Raw genomic sequence first — 23230 nt, 5'->3', positions numbered from 1 at the left:
CAGGGACTAAGGGGAGACAAAGGTGACAGAGGCGATACAGTGAGTTCATATTCAATTTTGACAAAGTTTCCATCTGGTAAACACTGAAATGTACAGTTTTTTGAAGTGCATTGTTAAATGTGCTCTGCGTTTTAGGGTGAACCTGGTCGAGATGGCACCGGTCTTCCGGGTCCACCTGGTCCTCCTGGACAGATTGTTTATCAGTACGCTGAAAATGTGAGTCTTCAAAATTGTTGCTTTGTTGCCAATTATTGTTTGATTTTATGTAACAGTTCTTTTTTTCTTTACAGTATGATGGAACTGGACAAACAGGACCTCAGGTATGAAAATCCTGATTCTAATAGTAAAGTATAATATAGTGTTTTTAAAGGTATAGTTCACCCAATAGTTTGTGTGAACAGCCTAGAATCTTATGAGAAGCTGACGTACAGAATTTGATCCGTGTATTGTTGGAAGTCAGTGACTTTTTTAATAAAATATGAAACGCTTATATCTTTTAAATAATATTTTTGCTATTATTTTGGACCACAGAAGTTTATAGATATTCTTAAGGCTAACATGATTATACCAAAGCAAAACATGGGGACTTAAATATCTTCTTTTGGTTTGGTTTGGTTTGGTAAGGAGGCGATGACAGAATTTTCTTATTTGGTGAACTATTCCTATAAGTAGAGACTACATTAAAATACCAGTTCGCTTTCATACTCAATATAAAAAAAGCATTTTATCATGTTTTTGATATTGGTTTTCAGGGTGGGCTTGGTCTTCCAGGTCAAGCCGGATTCCCAGTAAGTCCATAAATTAAATATTTTTGCTTCACTTTTTTGTCCATTCGTTTACATTTACGCCTTTGACAAATGCTGTTGTCAGTCTTTACATTTTTACAGTATTACAGTCTTTCTCTATTTCTTCTTTACATCAGGGGCCGATGGGACCCAAAGGTGACAGAGGTGAACATGGAGCACCAGGTTATGCCATTAAGGTTTGTTTGCAGCTGGTTATAAAAAGAGTTTAGTATGAAGCACATTTAGCCTTGTGAGCTGAAATTTTACTTTGTTTGCAGGGCGAGAAAGGAGAACCTGGACTTATTGTCGGACCTGATGGAAACCCATTTTACCTCGGTGGATTGACAGGCCTGCAGGTAAGCATCCGTGGTTGTTTCTATATTAGTGCTTATATCTGTTTTATATTTTTTTACGTTGAAGTTAATATGTTCTTTACTCATTGTAGGGGGAGAGAGGGATCCCTGGACCAGTTGGACCTCCTGTAAGTTTCGATTGTTTTTGTACCAATGCTATTGCATCATGGCTTTACTTTCTAAACCAAATGCCATGTTATTCAGGGGACCGCTGGACCTCCAGGTCTTAAAGGTGAATTTGGAATGCCAGGCAGACCCGTAAGTCTTTACTTTAGAAAAAGCAACATGACTCTTGTGCATATTGTTGTCTGGTTCACACACGCATGTGGAAAATACTATATCCTTTAACTACAGGGCCGTCCCGGTGTGAACGGTTATAAAGGTGAAAAGGGAGAAGCAGGGTCAGGTTCTGGATACGGCTCCCAGGTGAGTACACTACACACTTTTGAATTGGAAGTAAATGCTTAAATTGTTTATAACACTATTTGTTATATTGATGTCATGTCCTGATGAGTCATTTTGTGACTTTTAAAGGGTCTACCTGGTCCCCCAGGACCCCCCGGTCCCCCCGGCCCTGCTGTGCCCTTGGAAAGATTCAGCGTAAGTGCTGTTTGTGTCGAATAAGCTATAATTCGTGCATTACATTTTATAGCATGAGCTCTGTATGGTGTTCGCATGTTTTGTAGCTTTCTGTGCACCTTCGTCTTTGTAATTCAACTTTTTACGTTTCAGAGATATGAAGATTTTGCGAGAACCTTTACAGGTAGGTTTTATATTCATAAGGAAAGTCATTAAAGTTGACATGAACTCAAAATACACATTATTAATTCTTCTTTTTTATTGCTCATTTGAATTTAGATTGCATTAGCTGAAGTGTTTCATCATCCAGAACTCCAAACATTTTAGACATAACAATGCGTTTTTGTTTTTTTTAAGCTACGAAAGGAGACAAAGGAGACCCTGGCACCCCCGGCATTGCTGGATCCCCTGGTAAATTACTATTTTAGCCACTTGAATGCAAAAGCACACATCGATATTAATCACCATTGTACAAGACATGGTCATATTTAATGTATGAATGCAATGTTTTCTCATTTGTCACAGGTTTTGGAACAAATTTTGATATCTACACCTTCAAGGTTTGTGAATCAACCTATGAAATCCATATATGAAGTATGTGATTAAACAGTGTTTTCAAGGTAACATCAACACGGTTAAATACAATATGACATCTGGTTCATTAGGATGAGATGAAGGGAGAACATGGTGAGCCTGGTCTTAAAGGAGAGAAAGGAGAACCAGGCGGTGGATTTTACGATCCTCGTTTAGGAGGTGTACAGGGACCCCCAGGAAGCCCTGGACTTCCTGTAAGTATTCACGAGAGGGATTAAAAGCTACATTTCTGAAATGAATGTTTAGTTCATATTAAAATCATCTTTTCCAGGGACCTAAAGGAGACTCCATTAGAGGTCCACCTGGACCGCAGGGCCCTTCTGGACCACCTGGAGTTGGTTATGATGGTCGTCCCGGAGCTCCAGGACCCCCAGGAGCTCCAGGTCCTCCAGGGACACCATCATTGCCAGGGCCCCATAGACCATGTAAGGAAACATTCTTCATACACTCATGATGCCCTTGAGGAACTTTTTAAACAAACATGTGATATATTTGTGATGTGTAATAAGCACGTTTTTGGTGTTTCAGCACTCAGTATTCCCGGGCCCCCAGGTCCCCCAGGACCTCCTGGAACCCCCGGTCATGAATCAGGGGTGAGTGAGGTCTTCCTTTGAAAAAATATGTATATATCTAAACACACAATTTTATACCTCAGTCTTGACTCAGTTTGTGTGTTTACGAGTTTTATAATATGGTGGCATCCTTATGACATTTATTGTTTCTGTGTCACCACTTCAAGTTAACTGTTATATTATAAAATTCACTAGAACAATATTGTTAAAAATGTTGCTAAGGTTAAAAGCAATTAACTAAAGCAGAGGTGTTTTCATTGCTGTCTACAGGTGACAGTGCTCAGGTCTTATGACTTGATGCTCGCCACAGCACGCAGACACACAGAAGGAGCTCTCATATATATTTTGGACAGAAGTGACCTCTATGTCAGAGTTCAAAATGGAGTCAGACAAGTGATGGTACGGCTCTGGTCAATGATGTGATGCCATTCTTTTTCCTTTTTAAGAAACATACAATGACTTAAATACACCTCTTTTTATGAAATGTGAAAAGCTTTTATATTAAAGTCATGATCAATTTACAAAATAGATAGTATGGCTTTATTATCATTTATTTTTGATAAGCGCAGCAGATCTTTATTTTCTGCCACTTGACATTTTTAATTTATTCATTGAATACATTTTTATTTGTAATGTTTAAACAAAACATAATCAATTTAATCACATTTTAAACAAAATTCACATTGAAAGTCATTTTAAATTACGTTTTAAAAGCTGCTAATTCTTTTCCACTTCCACATTTTTTTCCATCATCCGTATTTGATCTATTTCAAGTCTATATTTTTAACTAATCCACTGCCTTCCCTCAAATTTACACTTTTTTTTGCAGCTTGGAGATTATAAACCCTTCTACGGAGATCTGGTAAGCAGTGTAAATAAAACCCAGTCTTAGTTTCAGTTCCTTTAATATTCAAATATGCATCCACCCCTGAATCAAAGTTAGTTAGTTTGTAGATATGCTTATGAATTCCTGAATGTGATATAAGAGCGACGACTATCGCTTCCTTGTTCTTCCTCCAGGAGAATGAGGTAGCAGCAGTCCAGCCACCTCCCGTTGTCCAGTATTCCCGGGACCACACAGCCAACAACGGAGCAGAACAGATTTCCCCACCGCAAGATCCCATCGAGTTGCCGAGGGAGTCTGAAAACAGGAACCCCAGCACGCCCGACTCCAGCTACCCGGATCCACGATATCCCCCTCAGCCCGACCCTAGATACCCACCCCACACCGACAGCAGGTACAACTCTGGCCAATTACCAATCAGATTCCCTGTGACCCCTGCTCGCCGTCCCAACCCCCCCGTCAATCAACCGGAAGGCCACACGCACACATCTGGCCCAGGGGTTAGTTTAGTAACTTGTCACAACTTTATCATTTTCTTTGATTATACGTTTTCTGTATTTTTGAACACGTTTGTTTTTTGGTGCAGTTGCATCTTATTGCCCTCAACTCTCCACAAATGGGCAACATGAGAGGCATTCGTGGGGCAGACTTCATGTGCTTCCAGCAGGCCCGGGCCGTGGGGCTGACAGGAACGTTCAGAGCATTCCTTTCTTCCAAACTCCAGGACCTCTACAGCATCGTGCGCAAATCTGACCGAGAGACACTACCAATTGTTAACCTCAAGGTGCGCATTCTGTACATTATTCATAAAGAACCCTAGTTAGTCCATTAAAGCCGTCAGCCACAAACTTCATTAATCCCAAATCCCTACCTCTGTAGGATCAAGTGCTGTTCAAAAACTGGGAGTCTCTGTTCAGTGATTCAGAGAGCCGGATGAAGGAAAGTGCTTCCATTTACTCGTTTGATGGCAGAGATGTATTGAGAGACAGTGCCTGGTGAGTACCACTGGCTGTACCGGATTACAAATGACTATACCAGCAATATAGAGCGTTTCATCGGACGCGCACTCCTGACCCTCAGTTAACTTCCGGTTTGTGTTCGGCTAGTGTCTAATAGTATAACTATTTCTTTTTCATTTCATTTGTTAATAAAAAAAACTTAGTATCTGAGTCTAAATTCAAAGTTTAGCCAAGTAACGGTTATCAGAAATAAATAAGTTCTGTTCGGTAATATACTATGTACATTATACTAGATGCTTTAAAGGTCCAATGCGTAATGTTTTGGAGGATCTAGTAACAGAAATGCTATATAATATTTTAAAGCTATGTTCTCAGAGGTGTATAAAGACTTAACATAATCAAGCGTTGTGTTTTTATTACCTTAGAAAGAGCTTTTTCTATCTACATACACTACAGACACCTTTGCATGAAATTCGGCAGATTGTTTCTACAATAGCCCTAAACGGACAAATTGCTCTACAGAGGACATTTCATAAATACGTTCTCTCCTTCGGCTAAGAAGCAAAAACGTGACGACATCTTGGTGCTGTTAGAGCCACCGTAGTGCTTGCAAAGGAAGGGGTGCAGTGAGCCGTTGGTTGCAATTCACAACCTCTCCACTAGATGCCGCCATATTTCAACACTGGACCTTCTTAGACAAAGCTTTAAAAACTTTCTTTTTAAATCAGCAAATCCAGTGATCCGTTTTTTCCTCTGAATTGTAAAATAAAATGGTCTTTTAGTGTTTGTCAAATGCACGTATGTTTGATGTAAAACATCTTTCCTGTCCTGTTCTGTAGGCCAGAGAAGATGATCTGGCACGGGTCCAGTGGTAAGGGTCACCGGCAGATGGATAACTACTGTGAGACGTGGAGGGCCGGAGACCACGCGGTGACAGGCCTGTCCTCGAATCTGCAGTCGGGTCAACTCCTCCAGCAGACCCCCAGCAGCTGTTCCGGGTCTTACATCGTGGTGTGTATCGAGAACAGCTACATGACACAGTCCAAGAAATAAAGCCGTCCGTGTCTTCGAGCTCCAAACAACTGCTTACACAGGCTCAGATCCACTCCAACAGACGTCTGTATTTACGATTGAAAAAGAATGAAAACAAAAATGTAAAAGAACTGAAACTGCCTTAAGAAGAATACGCTAGTCGTCTATGTTCTCCCTCATCGCAATGCCAAAGAGGCAAAATGAACGTGGAGGTTTTTGCTCTTTCTCAGGGCAGTGGCACATAATTTCAGGGGGTTAAACCAGAGAAGTGAGGCCAACTGAGGCAGTGTTTTTACACTAACTGTATCCATATAAAATTGTGTATATGAATTGTTCTTTGTCTGTGTTGTTCTGTTTTTATTTTCTGATGTCAATTGGTATAGTTTACCAAGTTTAGCGACATATTTTTGTGTAACATTTCCATTTATTTGTCCAAACTGTTTCCATTTTCATCCAAGGTTTGCTGGATACCAAGGAGGCAAACTTGATATAGTTTTAGGATTAAAAGAGAAAATATTTATTTTGCAATGAAGAGAGCTCAATTATGATTTAAAACCGAAACAAACTAGATTTTTTTTCTGTTTTAGTAAGCACTTTATACAGAATCAGCTTAATACATACACGGATACTATAAAGTGCAAGACTAAAATAGTTAAAAAACACTGTTGTGATTAGGTAAAGCGATGTGCCTTGAATATTGCAATACTTCCCTCAAACGCCTTTTGTATAAAACAAAATGATTTTAATTCTGTTGCATCTATACGATCACTTGTGTTTTTCTATTGTGATTAATGTGAAATTTCATATGGACAATTGTTATTTTCAATTTCTGGTTGAATCCAGAACATTTAATGGTCCACATAAGAGGGGGATTTGCCTTTTGGTGACCTTAATACTGATGTGGAAAAAGATGTAAGCTTCTCGCCGTTACTCAAAAACAGTTACATATCCAATAATTCATTGTTAGACGTAAAGAGTTGTTGTTGTGTATGGTGCTTTTCATTGATGAAACAGCTGCTGACAGTGTTTGGAGAGATATGTTTTATAAAGACACTTTATCTTCGGTCCATATAGAATTTCAGACACCTGATCCACTGTAGTGCAACTGATGTGTTCAGTATAATCATGTGGACTTCTAGTTTTCTTTATGTTTTTTATTAACCAGTATGTGCTGAACCATGTTCAGAGGCACTGTTTTTATTTGCCACAATGCATTATCACAGCTTCTTAAACTATGACACACATACACGTTTTGTCTGTTCATGCACAATATTAACATTCCGGACATCATTCACAATCCATTTCATTAATGTGTTTACTGCTAACACCGTTATTCATTGTCTGATTACTGAAAATAAATACATTTTTTTTCCTCTCACAAGTATGTTTCTTAAATTTTAATTGAGAATTTTTTTTACCCATTGTATTATTTGAGATTATTTTAAATATGTAAAGACTAAAATCATTATTTTGTCACTATGGCCCCCGTGTCATCCCAAGGACATATACTATTATTTTGTCCACTGAACACACAATGTACATTTTCTTTATGCATATGTTTTCTAAATACAATAGGCTGGAGCTTTTTCATACAATACAATAACTTATTGTGGGAAACAGACCTGATCTAAATGCATCTCAGCATTTTCAAACAGGCACGCTGTTTGTTTACGATAAAATATATTGTATTCATACGGAAAAGACCGCGTTTGTACTTAACAGAAAAATAACCGCATGCAGTGTAGAAATGACATAAAGGTGAGAAAATGATGAGAGGAACTCTTACTTTAGGGTTGAGTTAAGATTAAGTGACATTCAGTTTAATTCCTCGTCTCGAGTTCTTACAAAAGCCATCTTTGATGAGCATAAGTGCTCTTCATTCTCTGTGCTTTGAATTGTAAACTGTGCTTTTCTACTAAATGCTGTTTAAGCAGCGAACAAGTTTCACGCAAACGTCTGCTCTGCGCTTTCGGCGGAGGAGCCCGAAGTCCTGATTCATGTATGTCTCTAAATTGCACAGCATGCCCCTTTGATGACATTGCAATCCCTCCTCTGTCCGCCTGAAGGGTTTTACAGCCTGTTCAATAGGATTTAGCGAAGTGGCCTTGGGAGGCCCTCAAGACACAAATTAGAGACTGCTGACGGGCTGGTGAAGCGGCCCCTTTTGTGTCTCAGGACTTAAAGGTCTTTCGCAAGCATTTCAGGTGAGTAAACTGAATGTGTGGTATAATAACCCTGGTAACAGCATTTGGGAATGTCAGAGTATCCAAAAGAAATGAAAAAGAATAATATGAAAACGACAAAGGAATGTCCTGCGTATCCAGGAGGTTGAACCATGTTTTCTCTGAGAAAAATGTATAATTATACGAGATTTGATTTATGGAGGCTACGCTTCTGGAGTTCAGCAAAATGACAGGTATTAAAAGAAAAGAAAAGACAAAAGAAAAGAAAAGAAAAGAAAAGCACAAGTATTAATCTTAGATCAGAATGGTGTGCGGAATATAGCCATAAAAATAGATGGTCACCCAGAGAAATCTTTTAGCAAGGTATGTGTGAGACAAATAAATATAGACGATTTCAGCAGCAACAACATAAACGTTATGTGGCCTTCAGGTAAACATCCGCAAAGAATCAATAACTGTTGAGTAGTTTGAAATTCCAAACAATTTAATACAATTAACATACAATCAAATATTATTAGTAATTAATATTATTATAAATAAAATATCAAATAAATTGTTTTATAATAACCAAACACAGGCGCTGCGCAGACCGATCTGCATATGACATCAAAGTACCGCGAGACGTTAGCTTTTCTTTCGCATCCTTTTCGTGGTACTTTGATGTCCTACGCAATCGTGCGCAGCGCCGCAGTCGTAGTACTTGTTTGCTTGGCTTGTGTCACAGCGCAAATTTCAAAAGTTCTGTAATAAAAAAGAATTTAAGCACGAAAACTCAATTTTAAATGTATTTACCAAGTATTATATCCCTTGTAGTTTAAGTATTTTCGCAGCGGTTGTCAGGGCATGATCGGGCGAACATACATAGGCCTACGGGTCATGTGACAATCGAAAACATGAGATATATATATATATATATAATTCCGAAATGTATTTATACTCCACACACAAGGAATCGATAAGTAATAAATACAATAAATCAGCTACAAGGTGATTTCAGACGCAACAAGCAGTATATGGGTTCGAATCTGCTAAATGACTAAATGTAAATTGTTTGACACCCTGGATGAGATTTTGTAACGTTGGATGAAATGTAAACAAACTTTAAGATAGTTGCTATGTTTGCTATGCACACGAATATTCCACCAAATCAATAAAGGACTGTCGTGTTTACACAACATACAGAAGGGAACATCTAACAAGAGATGCGACAAAACAGTAAACAGAATTGCACCTGCTGTGAAAGTTTACCTGGACATGCGGGTATGTCGGCCTACTTGCTTATGTTCAGAGTTTTGTTTTGTTATCGTTGACTGCATGTCATAAATGCGACAAAATATGATCTGCCTTAAATACCATGCTGATAAAAACAATATAAACCATCGCAGGAATTCCGATGGATTTAATGTACAGTAATGGGAATTGTATTGGTTTTAATGTAAACTATAATGGTCTCTGTTGGTTTCTACTGGTAATGCGTCGGGGATTTTGGTGGTTATCCGCTGGATGGGTTCCAATAGAACATCCTACTGGAAAAGACCTAAAACACACATAAATTAATTGTTTAATGGTTTTAAATAGTAACAGCTGATAGTTCCTGATGATATATGATATATTCTGGAAAGCATTGTTTCATAGCAAGGTATATTGCACAAAAGGGATTTAGCAGCAAGGTCCCTCATCTGTGTCCGTTTTCAATGCATTCTGTCAACTTCATCCATTTTTATTATAGCTGTGCTGTCTTTTCACATTTACCAAGTAGCCGACTCTCCTTTTTGGCATCTACTTAAAAATGTACTAATAAACAAGGAGTAAGTCCTATTTATTCATATTAACTGTAAGGTTGAACAGTTTTTTGCAGGATAAAGGTTGAAGCATGCCCGCTGTGTGCTCAATGAGCTGAATCTTTTCTCTTGGGCAGGAATGGTGAAAATATTGAATTGCTTTTTGACTTTAAAATGGACTTTTAGTCATTCGTTTCGGATCAGAATGGACCTGTATGTTTCGTACAATCAAAATATAATGAATGCTTTTTTCTCCTGCGTTGAGCAGCATGGCACAAAGCGGTATACTAAATCGAACTGTTAAATTGAAAATGTTGTTTAATTGCTCTATGCCTCAACCCCCTCTCCAAAAAAACATTGTCAGATGGGGGGCCCGGAGTCAAATCTGGCTTCTCCCCTCGCAAGAGCATGTTGCACCCTGCTGAGTGATATAGTATCTACGTAAATCTTTGTGACTGCGAACACGAGGAACAATCTGCAGCTGACTGCAATCTCTAGTGCTGGCACAGGAAATCTATATTTAGCAGCAAGTAAGTAATAACAAAGCGCATCCAAATGGTCTACAGACGGTAATGATACGAGAGCTGGACAAGATGTTGGCTTTAATTACATTGGTAGCGAAGGCAAAGCCATGTCTGTTAGACGTGCTGTGTTTATGCTGTCTTTGTGAGTCACTGAAAGATGTTTTGCGGCTGAATGCTGTTGGCTTTATGAAGCTGGTTAATAGAAGCTGCTTCATTTACTCTCTTGCGTTCTCGTCTTTGTATTCGAAGGTGCCATCAGACAAAACTGTCAATGAGATTCAGCCTAAATTAGATGCCACACGAATGAATCGGCAGCGCTTGTGCTTTAGAAATGTGTATAGGACAGCATAGTCTTATTGTTGGACTACATCATAGTGAACGCAAATCCATGATATACAGATCACGAAACAGTCTCTAGCTCACTCTCAAAAATACAAAGGATTGATTTAGCTATTTAGTCATATTTCCTTTAAACAACAGCAGGATCTCCACATTTAACAAATGGCAACGTTGAGGACATCATACTTCAGTAGTATTGTGTGCACTTTGAATAAAATATCTAAATATTAGGATCAGGTTTTTATTTTTGCGATGATTAAAGTTACAGGCCAGTTACCGATATCTTTAAAGGGATACCTCACCCAAAAATGTCATCATTTACTTTCCTTCGAGTTCTGATGAACACAGAGAAAGATATTTGGTAGAACGCTTAAAACCAGAAAGATTTTGCCCCCATTAACTCCCATAGTAGAAACAAATACAACTTTAACTTTATCCTTTTTCTGTGTTCATCAGAACAAAGACATTTATACAGATTTAGAACAACTCGAATGTGAGTAAATGATGACAGAATTTAAATTTTTGGAGTAAAGTGTCCCTTTAACCAACAATGCAGATGTGTATTCATGCTGTTCATTTTCACCCTTTCATATGACCCTATACACTTAACATTATGATATCAACTGTTTATCGGCAGTTTCATAGACAATTCACAGATATATCAAACCTTAATATAATGACATCTGCTTATAAAGTAACAAACCTTATAAATCCTCATGTGTAAGCGGGGTCCATCTTCCCTGCTAAGCATGACATTTAAAGCAGGATTGTACTCCAGAATTAATGAATAATTGATGCTATCTAACCGAAATTGTAAGGGTGGTATGCCACGCTCTCGTGGTAAATGTGTTTATAATGAAAGCCATCTGTCACTTTAAAATACCGTACGCCAAATGTAAATCAGTGGGGCAAGAAATGTAACGACAGCCTATTTGACTACATAAATGTTTGCTTTATACAGTGGTATCGGATGTTTACCAATCTAGCCATCGAATCTCGTGCACATCGATGGATTTATGTCTAAATTGCTGGCACAGCGTCGTGGCAACAGTTTTGGCAGGTTTTAGTCGTGGAAGTTGAGTGCATTGCTCCTCACTTCTTATCCCCGACTTCTCCTTTCAGACTCGCAGCTCTCCACACACTGGTGTGTCTGCAGCCGGAAACATATCTAATGTGACATCTCCTCCTGTTGCTCATGCATTTTTTATGTGCCCCCTCTCTCCTACCCAGTCCTCTCAGAGGAAGCCCGGCACTCGGTGCGCTGCCATAGTCTATACTACAGTCCCTTAAAACTGGTTTTCTCGTCTCTACTGACAGGCAGACGTGCCATCCATGTGTATGTGCTAGCAAGAAGGGCATGGGTGATTAGTGATAATAATAATATAGAAATATAAGAGGAACCAGCCTTCTGAATCATCACATGTTTGTGCTTGCTCATGCTATGCATATCTGCCCATGTTATTTACCCATGATGCACTTTGTTATCGATAGGTGTATCGATTTTGCTCCTGCATGAAATTCACCGATCCGGCGGGTGCCTGGTGCTTTTCTGAGAAAAGCTTGGAAGCCCCGACCCTAAAATAATTCCCCCGTCGCTTGGACGTCAGCGAAATCGGGTGCTGAGAGAAGTTTCTCCACTTTGAGCGCATGGATAAGCTTTTCCAAGGTACATCCATCCTGTCAGACTGAGAGTGTATTGAGCTTTCTTCGTTGTGGCTTGTTAATAGGCCATTATTACATTAGGTCAATATTACATCTGTCTCCACATCTGTGTTCCTGTAGCTCAGTGGGCAGAGCATGTCGATAGCGACGACAAGATCCGTTGTTCGATTTCCACAAAAAGCATGAATATTGGGAGACTCCGGCGTTACGGACGTGTCATTTTCAGTCAAAACTTCCAACATAAAATCGCAGAGATTGTATTCATTCTCATCATATCGAATCATCCGTTTATATTTGTGACCCTGCCTGTGAAAACCCAGTTATTTACTGTTTTCTTTATAAAACAAATCGAGGACATTTAAATTCAGTGAATATTGAGATTGATTTTACCAGCTCCACCCCCCCCTCCACCCGAAGAGTCCAGACATCAGAAAAAGATCAGTCTAAGTACGAGTTTCTATTTTAAAAGAGTAAATATGTATGTGTTATTGATGTGACAAAAAAACAATGGACGTTTTCTGGTTTGTAAATTAAAATGTACAAATCAGAAGCGACAATATCTAACAAATAGAGAAAATAGTTATTTAACTTTCTCTTTTTAATCCGTCCAATTATAAGGTATATGGAGCGTTATGGATGTGACAAATCAATGACCCAATTGCGTAAAACTATGCTTTAAAAACCCCAAAAGTGCTTCAAAAAGTTTTATAGAGCATGCTGAAAACCATTGGTAAAAGCTTGATCTTGGTTGACATTTTCTTGGAATTGCTCTACTTATAAAATGTGTACGTGTATCTCCTTTGCACTATATCACTTTGAATGAAAATGCCTGGCAGATGTATACATGTAAATATAATTTAAATCAGCCTTTCCCGCTGATCTGGCTTTTTATTTATCAGTTATAACAGTTGCTATTGCCATTTAGCAATCGAGGACCTGAGCCGGAACATCGATCTTAAGATAGAAAAATAGGTCCTATGATACGAAGCGTTCCGGCTCTGTTGTTTCGGCTATATGCGGTGAAACTTTTAATACCGGGAAGTCTCAAAGTGTCAAAATGCCATAGAGTGATAATTGTGCTCATTGATCACGGTGGCAGAATTCCTTACTCATTTTCTTTCTTTATAGGTATCATTTCTGCCTGCTTAACTTCATTGCAGCCCTTTCCGGTGTAGCCATTTCTGCAGTGGAGCATGCCGAGTTATTCTGCTAGGTTAAGCACCTCACAATCTAATTACTCTAATGTCGGCTGCGGTCTTAAATCACACTTATTGGGTAAGTGCGCCCGTTGGTCTGTCCTTCAGAAGAGAACCTCCATGCTGCTCTCTGACTAATTATTCCAACTGGATATGAGCAATTGCACTTATTGGCTAGGGCATGGCACAGGCTGCCTGCTCTCCTATTCGCTGCCGACGATTTCCGCACACGATTGGCTCCCGGCAGGGAACGGGAGGGGCTATCTCTCTTTCCTCCCCGTGCGGGAGTGTGTGTGGATGTGAAGACTCTTTCTCTGGTGTTATTTGAGTGGCTGCAGGTACTGGTGTCTGCCTCTGTGCCGGAGGGGTGACGAGAGAAAAAAAGAGGACTAGTGCTCGATATCCCCCTCTGGCCTCCCCATCTCCCTGCTCCCTGTCACTCCATCCTTCCTTCCTCCCTCCCGGACCACCCGTCAGCGGCCGGATCAGCCCGCCCGCACCCTCCTCCTACAACCCCTTTGACTATCCTCACTTCACCGTCCCGTCTCATCACCTCTGTGCAGGTAAGACACGAGCTAAATGAGACTCTGCTTTAGTGCTTTAAAGATGTTCTTTTCTCTTTGCATGACATGCTCTCTCTCTTTCACACACACACGCGGGCTCTCTCGCTCGCTCTCACGCACCCATCTTCACACTGTTTAGCTTTCAAGTTTTTTCCCTCTGGCACTTCCTCTCAAAGGCAGGCGTGCGGAGAGAGATGAGGGATTACAATCCGTGAGGTCACTGTTTTCAAGCCCAAACTTAGTTCACGCGGAGTGCTTACTTTCTTTATCTACCATCTCTGCCTCCTCCGAAGTCCCGTTATTCCCAGCAGCTACAGAAATCGATGCTGTGCGTCACAAACCAAAGTAGTTTTACACACTCCAGTGTTTATTTTTTGCATGTCAGTATTTTAGTATTAATACGCTTGGGGGAAATATTTCGAGAAGGTTCTTGCGCTTAACTGACGTCAAGATTTGGCCCAAAATGTTGTCTACAGCTATCGGACTGATTGAATCAAACTAGTATTTTAGAATGTAATTTGGGCATTTGCATGGTCTACAGTCTCAAAAATGCACTCAAACACTCTTCTTCTTGGTTCCACAAAAAACTGTTCAGTCAAAGGTTCTTTAAAGAACCATCTCTTTATAATACCTTCTTTTAAAACAAAGAACCTTTTGTGAAACTGTAAAGTTCCTTGGATGTGAAATGTTCTTTATGGAACCATTTATACAAAAAGGTTCTTCTATTGGCATCGTAAAGCACCTTTATTTTTAAGAGTAAATTACTTGAATGCTTAGGAAAATCATTGCATGCACACTGTTCTGTATATTGTATTGATATAATGCCTTATATTTTTCTATTGCCTGGTTTCACAGATGAGTCTTAAGGCTAGTCCCAGACTAAAATTAATTATTGAGCTGTCTTAACTGAAAATAACTTCCCCCGTAAGATATGTCAGTGCCATTGTTTTTCCTCAAGACGCACACCTGTAATGTTTTAATGACATTTTTTAACTAAGGCATAGTCCTGGTTTAAGCTAAGCCTTGTCTGGGAAACCGGGCTTTAGTGTTTAAATATATTATCCTATTTTAGTCATTTTGGTATTTCTATTAAGTGAGTGATTTGTTGTTTAAAATTGTCCCCAAAACTTGTGAACACTGTTGAGCGAGCACAACAAAGCAATACCGGGAATCGACCTAGAAGTATTTGCGTAAGATACTGTATGTGTCAGGCCTAAGGCTTTCTTGCCCGTATAACAAATACAACAAAGCGGTCCGGTTTGACAGCCTGTGGTGCTGCATACAACCATCAATACAATCCAACGTTCGACAAGGTTTGAAACTCCAATTCACAGCTTTAGCAGACAGCCACATACATTTCCTTATCTGTTTGATTAACAGCATCTCAGCAATTGTCATTCTTACAAGCACGTTATACCTTTATATTTTATCAGCTCTGTGTCCATACCTTAGACGGGATAAAGAGTCACATTATCAAGCAGTTTTGAGTTGTTGAAGGAAATGATCGGAGGTCAGGGAAAGTAACAATTAGGTGTGTAAATTCAGAACAAGTGTCTTCATTAACACTATTATTCCTTGACTCCCATGCTGGCCTTCATCCAACAGTGGGGCACAGAAGATATTGATCAAACAATAATCAGATCTTTAGCTAACACAGATGTTATACGGGAACATGGCCGGACTTGAGGATTTTTTTCTGTTCTTTATTTAACACCCTTTAAAGAATCGGGCATTGATCTATCTGGTTGTACACTGTAGCAGCCAGTGTCCTGGCAGTAAAGGGGATTTCACTAAAGCCATCGGATGCATACGGCAATGTCAATTGATTCATTTGTGCATTGTTTTCTCACATATGGTTCTCTCGACTTTGTTGACATCATAAGCAGCGCCACCACCTGGCAGTGGCAAGTGAGTTAGAGAAGTTTACTAGCAGGGATATTTGAGGAGTTCATTTCCAAAAACAAATAACAGATAAAATCCTGTATTTTATTTAACATAAAACCGGGTTGGGTGGTTTTGATTAAGTCATAATAACTCAACATAATAAATCATAATAAAAACATTAATTTTTCAACATTCTCATTCAACCCTTCATTTCTTACCAGCCATGAAACTGTATTTTGCACATTTGTTTATCAAATAAATATATAAAAATAGATATATTTCCTCCCATGACAGTGGGATTTTTTTTCTTTTCACTTAATTGTAATTTTCTTGCAGCTTAGTGTCATTGTGTCACTCGTTGCATACATGAAACAGTCTCCGGGTTAAACTCTTAACAAACATATTAAGATTTGTACCTCTTTTCTTTCGATTGGATATGATATGAAGTTTTAATTGCTTGAATTTGGGTCACACACATTGTAACATAATATTATTAAAACTTGGTTTTGTTGCGGTCACTTAATATCATTACACTTTTATTTACTATCATAAAAAGCCAATTTCATGCATATTTGGCAAAATTTTGCGCAATTTCTTGAAAGAGTATTTTGCGCATATTTTGCGCTAGATGATTTCAATCATGATTATAATTTGTCCTTTCGGGAAGGGCATTGAATGACTTCATTTCATGGATTCTGTGTTTACTGAAAAACAACACAGCGTTTTATTTTTTTCTGATATTATATCACTGCTAAATCATTGCACAAATACTGGTATTAATGCAACATAAAAACTTGAAAGAGTGACAGCCGAGATACTTGAGTTATAAAGAACCGTTACATTTAGATCCACTTGGTTCTTGGATAAGAAAGTTGTCTCACTGAAAGCTTAAGTGTTCTGAAACGTTTCTGTCAGGCAGTGTGGATTTGCTCTGCATTTTAGCATATCGATGTCTATTTTAGCCGTGCACTCACGGACTCATCTGAAAGCTGTGTAAAAAATCAGTCCAGCTTATCACATATGATTACAAATATGGGCAGATACTTACATTAGAGTAAATTGGAAATGTCATCGATGACGACTTACTAAACCACTTTAGATTAGTTTCAGTTGCATATTTACCTCGCGCTACATTTTCATCAGCGCAAAACAGATGCGTGAAGTTTTGGGAAAAGCTATTACTTGCCAGACGAGTTCAATTATATTCTCCCTAACAAGACATGTTTTTTCCGCTGACGCCCGTGATCTCGAAGCAGCTGGTCTTTTTGTGCTTTGGCTTGTTTTTTTTCCTCCGGATCTCATGCTGTCCTGGCTTCCGAGTTGCTGGTTCGGCAGAGTTGCGGTATCAAAAGGCCTCTGCTATTGGCCTATACCCTATTGCCAGAAAGCTACGGGATTTTGGATATCACTTCGGACTGCGATCCAAACCGAAATGTAGGCCTACATCAGATTTCGCTCGTCTAGTAGAATGTGGAAAGAAGCCAGCTTGACTTCAGAGAAAGGGACAGCTTTTATTTACAGTATTAAATTTCTCCATTACAGGTGCTTGGTGCTAACAGAGAGTCAGCTTTCTCCCATCCTCCTTACGGCCTTATTGGTACACAGGTCTCCTCCGCGTGGCAGTAGAGTACGTTGAAAACGTCACGACTGTGTCATAACTCATAAGCGAATGCAAAGTGTTGCCAGGGGGCTGAAATTGAACACTGCACCTTTTCAAAGTAAAGGCCGGAAAGAATTATGGCCTGTGATATACCCGGGCCCTTTGTCTCTTCGCAAAACCACTCTGCAGTGTAATTTAACCCGCCGATGGTCCATGAGATCAATCAGGAACGGAATGCTCGGGGGGAGCGGGGAGGGCCCCGAACTCCCGCTGCTGTCGTTCTTAATGCTTGGCTGGGTGGTGCTGCTATTTTTATTGTTTCCAATGTATGATGCAGCGGAGATGTGCTGGGAAAGGTTAGGGAAACATCGCAGGCTTCTCTGAATTCGCAGATCCGTGGGTCACGTAAGCCCAGTTGATACTGCTGGCTGTTTGATTAAGTCAGGTCGTCCTGTTGTTAATCTGTTAATGATCCACTTTAATCACTCCTGAAGTCCAGGCTATATAGCACGTCTGGAAACGCAAGTTAGTGCTGCCTTTGTGTTTTCTTGTGGGAGAGATGGAAACTAATTTATGAGAATTTGCACTTTAGTTAAGCTCCAAAAAGTATATACTGTAGATACAATATACTGGAAAGTAACCCATGACGACAACAACTCCAGGGGGTTAGTTCACAGTTGTGGGAAAAATGAACACATCACTCCAGTTTAGCCTCCGATCAGCATTCTTTGCATGTATTTGGTCCACTTCAATTTCAACAGAAGTCTCAGGAATGATATAAAGTCACCCAACGGAAACATGAAAGACTGACAGTATGCAAAGATGTTGTAAAAGAAGTTATTAAGTTTTTAAAACATATTCCATTATGTTGTTTAAACATGAATATGAACTTGTTTTCTTTGCAGTATTCAAGATCTGCAAACGTAGCATCTTTTTGTTATTTTTAACATGTTTGTATCAATTTTCTGCATGTAAATGCAAATTAAAACAATATATATATATTTTTTAAATCGAGAAATATTTTCACAAGTTCACAAAAATGAAACAACAATCATCATTTTACATAAACACACACCTATAACTAGAAAGTTTTCATTTTTGTCGTGCCTTTACAGGATTGTCTTCTGAAGTGAAATGAAATTTAAAAATATATTTGTTTTTTATTTGCTTAGCAATATTGACTCCAAAATAAGAACATCCAGGGAATAATTGTGAAAAGGGCAACACGTCGATAACTTTGAAACTCATTGTCTTATGGCTAGTTTTCATATGATATTATGCTTGATTCTGATTGGCCAGTCGAGACATCTGGAGGTTCGTTATTCTCAGAAAACAACCTCTCAAAACCAATAACACACGGTTACCCGGATGAAGCAAATCATTTTGACAGGGTTTTTTTGACTAATTTTATGTAATCTTGTTATAACATACATTACATTATATTTACAAATGATTCAACCAAATTGCCTGTTCATGACATCTGAACGTCATTTCTTACCTTAAATCCGAAGGTAAACCGCTTTTCCTCGATGAAGGTCTGCATTCGGTCAAAATAAGCTAATAAAATATTTCAAAAAAAATTCTCATAGCCGTGTAATAAATGCAAAATAAGCCCATTTAGTGTGATACGTGACCCTCAGCTTCACGTTGGGTCGTGATCACACTGTCGGAGCTTATTTCTGCGATAACAACCGGCTGCCTGTACATTATCCCATACATAGGAAACGCATCAACCAACAAAATTCATGTTCATTTAGCGCACAGATACTGGAAGCTAGTTTGGAAATGTCATTTTTGGGTGAACTGTTCCTTTTGATAGGAAAACAAAACAGGAACAACAATTTATTTCATTATTTACTCTTCCTTGTTCCTCCGTATGACTTATTGTTCTACATGGACCAAAAGAAGATGCTTTTGGACCATATTTTCCATACAGTAAAAGTAAATGGTGACTGGTGCTGTCAGTCACTGTTCACTATACATTGATTAAAAGTATAATGTACAGGAGTTTGTAAGGTGGTTCGAGAGAAGGGCTGACAGCTTAACCACTGATTATTCAAGCCTCTTAGACTAAGCCACGGCACTCTACTGATGAACGCCTTCTCCACTTTACATTTTTGCTTCCTTCTCTTTTTTTACATGACTTATTCCCCCTCTCTCTCTCTCTCTCTCTCTCTCTCTCATTGAGCAGTGGGATCAGTAGCAGAGTGATTCATGCAGTGCTGAGGCTTTATTTAGACATAATCCGCTGAGTGTCACTATGGCATAAGGCTCCGGTCAGGTTCTCGTACCAGGCTCTCACTTTCGTTTACGCCCATCCCCTCCCTACACCACCAGGATAGCAGTGTGCCTTCAGGTCACATGCCGTAACGCCCAACCATGCATGATGCAGCATTTTCCCTTCGGCCTCGCCCCGCTTATCGCAGCATCACCAGAGAGGGTACGGCCATTCCCGTGCAAATGTGTTGTGATAAAACCTACAGCCTCAAAAGAAATTTGACTAAAAGCTCCAGTTTTTGTTCAGTGTATGCTGAGGCCCTCCCACACATTCGCTGGCAAAGGCCTCCGATCAGCGGCGATGGCCAGATTGAACCCAGCGGGGCGGGTGTGGGGGAAGAAGGTGTGTCATGCTGCCTGGAAAGTTTGTTTTATGCTGCCGAAATGGACCCGTGACCGTGCCTGCCATCTTAAACCTGTAGACATCAGGTGTGTTTTGACTGCGTGTTCATCTTGGGTCTGTTTTGACATCTCTTTAGGATAGATCTTGGCTTGTCCTTTCCACAACAAATATGCTTGCCTGACACACTTTCCCGGGACGGGAATGCATCTGTACAGCTAAGTCAGCAGGAACTGGGATGCACAGATTGAGGAAGGAGGCTTGAGATCCTCTCAGCTCTGTGCGTTTTCTGTGTGTGAGCTCTATTAGACACCAACAGAACTAGTCTTATCCTAGTACTCCTGAATAGTAGTCCAATTGTGTCTTTGATGTGATATCCAAAATGCAACAAAAAAACTAACAATGAAGATAAACCCCCTTATGTTATTCAATATTATTAATGTAAATTATATGAAATAATATATTATTAGTAGAAGTTTGTTTAATACAATTTTGCTATGTCACCGTAGGACACATGGTATGGTATATTTTAACTAACCATATACAGACAGAAATATTGAAATAAATATACAGTTGAATATTATAGGCCGGGTTTCACAGACAAGGCTTAAGGCTAGTCCCAGACTAAAATGAACGTCTTAACTGAATATAACTTGCCCACGAAATATCTTATATAAAATATATCAGTGCAATTGCTTTGTCTCGAGATGCACACCAGTAATGTATCCTTTTTAGGCATTTTCATAAAAGCGACATACGTAAATATCTTAGTTCAACTGGCTTAAGCTAAATTGTGTCTGTGAAACCGGGCCTTCAAATTATATAATATACAGTACATATAGCTATATTGCCCGGTTGAGAAATTCTTTGTGTTTGTGTGCAAAACATTGAGTTTCTGGGTCGACTAAACTGCTTAAAATGGTTGAGTAACGTAGAAGTATTTACAGGAAATCGTGTTTTATTGTCCGAATCAGGGTGTAGTCAGTAGGACCTTATGCACCGCTTTATCATTGTTAAGTTCATATTGATTCTTTCTGTTAAAGTATGTAACTATACTATCACAGATGATTGCATTCTTTTACAGCGAGAGGGAAGAGTCAAATCGAGTGGAATAGGGCCATGAAATACAGTTTATACATCACACCCCCATGCATTTTCTGTGCCATGGCTGATTTTTAACCATGGAATTAAACCCCAGGCGTGGGCAACCCGTGAATCATTTAAGTGTAATGTAATTAACAGGATCTATTTGATTTCTGACATTTTTAACAGCACATCACCAGTCGAGACTCAATCTTCTTTATGCACAAAAATCTGAGCCGCAGATTAGTTAGCGCTCTGCCATTTCTCCCACAAGGTTTGGGGATTTGATCTATCGGTTAATTCCCCCTATCTTAACTTGATGAGAGCTGCCTTTGACATCACAGCAGTATCCCTCACTTTACTAATACCTCAGCACTGAAGGTATAAAGCACAAGATATCACTATCTATTCTTCTCTGAAGGGGAATATTGAGATATTCAAATCTGCGACGTGCCTTTGAATTTCTGAAGGAGCATTTTTGCTGGATTAAGACTTGAAGGGCTTGAAAAGGAACCTCTGCAAGCATAAAGGTGTGAAAGTGTCAAGCATTCCTGCTTGTCTCTCTTCCTTTTCTAATATAAAAAAACACATTGACGTTTACTGGATATTTTAAAGCAGTTTAAAACTTAGTGAAATGTGTAACTTGCAACATTTTTTAAATAATAATAATGTGCATTAATGAATCATTTACATTCATAGGCATTAGGCATTTGCAGATGCTTTGTCCCAAACAACTTACAATAGTGAGGAAAACAGTGATCCGTCTCATCAGAAAGGCTGTACAAAGTCACCAAGTTTTAGAGTAACATTTTTAGAAACATTAAGTGTAAGAAGATGGCTAGAGTTTAAGGTCTAAGAGGTAAGTTTTTATTATCTTGCTTGATAAGACCAGAAATGTGCATATTAGAATGTTAAAATGAGCAATTTTTACTAAAATGTTGCTTAAAATGATGCCTTAAGAAACTGTATTTACATGTAAACTGTATTAAGAAGGTTTATGTACTGAATGTTTGCACAGCTTTAAAAATAATTCAGCTATACTATAGCATTTATGTACCACCATATTGGCATTCAATTGAATAAAATATACAAATATTAATGCAACATAATTAATAATATAAATACTACTTCTAATAATAATTATAATACTGTTAAATGTTATTATCATTATTATTTTTAGTAGTAGCAGTAGTATTTTTAATACTAATAATAAATAATGAATTTACAAATATAAGAAATTACTAAGAATAATTAATATTATAATAATACATCATGTTTCAATAATATATCATATAGTTTGGGTCACACTTCAGTTCAGGGGGCAAATCTCGCTATAAACAAACCATACCTAATAGTAGGTAGTTGTTAGGGTAAGCTATAGGGTTGGGTTAGGGGATGTAGAGTATTGTCATGCAGAATATGTGCTTTATAAGTACTAATAAACTGTCAATATGCCAATAGTAGGCATGCTAATAACAACTAGCTAATAGTGAGAATTGCCCCCTATACTGAAGTGTTACCAAATTTTGTGTGTAATGTGTGCAAGCACTTACTCAGTATTTTATAGCAGTTCTGTAGTGTACTTGTCCTCGGTACTGCCCTTTCACCAAGTGTGCGAGAGACTTTAATAGAAATCCAGCCTTACGCTGTGAACGCACACCGTGAAGGGGACTGTGGGACAACTGTCTCCCTCAGGTATAGATACCCAGGTGGAATTGAGGCTTCTGGGGGATTCATTCTTGTCTGAGGCTCAGCACAAAACTGCAATATACAAAAGGACTCCAGCACAAAAGAGGTCGACTTAAGGATATCTATGAAATGGCATTAGCTCTCTCAATTAACGCCAAGGGCATATAAAGTGTAATGACTCGACTGGGTAATATGCATGTGTCCAGATAGGCTGATACAGCTATTGAATATTGCCATAGAGAAGAGAGCGTATTGAGAGGACTAAGAAATGACTGAATGCTGTACTTGAGATCCTTAAAGGCACAGTTCCCCCCAAAAATGTAACTTCTGTCATCTGCGAATGCTCGCGTCATTCCAAATCCATATGACTTATTTATTGTGTTAAGTCGTA

At 39.0% G+C, this 23230-nt stretch overlaps 2 protein-coding genes across 5 annotated transcripts in view; both read left to right on the top strand.

Annotated features, from left to right (window-relative positions):
- Positions 1 to 7097, top strand: part of col18a1a (collagen type XVIII alpha 1 chain a) — a 65540-nt gene extending 58443 nt beyond the window's left edge. For all 3 annotated transcript variants that reach the window (XM_079464360.1, XM_079464359.1, XM_079464358.1), the window contains 22 exons: positions 4 to 39; positions 136 to 216; positions 291 to 320; positions 753 to 788; positions 923 to 982; positions 1064 to 1141; positions 1231 to 1266; positions 1343 to 1396; positions 1493 to 1564; positions 1673 to 1738; positions 1871 to 1901; positions 2075 to 2128; positions 2243 to 2277; positions 2383 to 2505; positions 2583 to 2736; positions 2840 to 2904; positions 3154 to 3282; positions 3713 to 3745; positions 3904 to 4227; positions 4314 to 4511; positions 4607 to 4722; positions 5526 to 7097. In XM_079464360.1, the coding sequence (XP_079320486.1) occupies positions 4 to 39; positions 136 to 216; positions 291 to 320; positions 753 to 788; positions 923 to 982; positions 1064 to 1141; positions 1231 to 1266; positions 1343 to 1396; positions 1493 to 1564; positions 1673 to 1738; positions 1871 to 1901; positions 2075 to 2128; positions 2243 to 2277; positions 2383 to 2505; positions 2583 to 2736; positions 2840 to 2904; positions 3154 to 3282; positions 3713 to 3745; positions 3904 to 4227; positions 4314 to 4511; positions 4607 to 4722; positions 5526 to 5739 (2025 nt within the window). In that variant the 3' untranslated portion in view covers positions 5740 to 7097. The remainder of the gene's footprint in view (positions 1 to 3; positions 40 to 135; positions 217 to 290; positions 321 to 752; positions 789 to 922; positions 983 to 1063; positions 1142 to 1230; positions 1267 to 1342; positions 1397 to 1492; positions 1565 to 1672; positions 1739 to 1870; positions 1902 to 2074; positions 2129 to 2242; positions 2278 to 2382; positions 2506 to 2582; positions 2737 to 2839; positions 2905 to 3153; positions 3283 to 3712; positions 3746 to 3903; positions 4228 to 4313; positions 4512 to 4606; positions 4723 to 5525) is intronic.
- Positions 7098 to 13707: 6610 nt separating this feature from the next.
- The window catches only part of pcbp3 (poly(rC) binding protein 3), a 43240-nt gene continuing 33717 nt past the window's right edge, over positions 13708 to 23230 (top strand). The window contains exon 1 of one of the 2 annotated variants that reach the window (XM_079464371.1): positions 13708 to 13966. The gene's annotated coding sequence lies outside the window, so the exon portion shown is untranslated. The remainder of the gene's footprint in view (positions 13967 to 23230) is intronic. The other variant, XM_079464370.1, reaches the window with a different exon arrangement.

This window comes from Barbatula barbatula (genome assembly GCF_947034865.1).
Source record: "Barbatula barbatula genome assembly, chromosome: 9".
NCBI classification, from domain to species: domain Eukaryota; kingdom Metazoa; phylum Chordata; class Actinopteri; order Cypriniformes; family Nemacheilidae; genus Barbatula; species Barbatula barbatula.
Note: the sequence above shows the minus strand (reverse complement) of the source record. Positions and strands in the feature narration are given on the sequence as shown.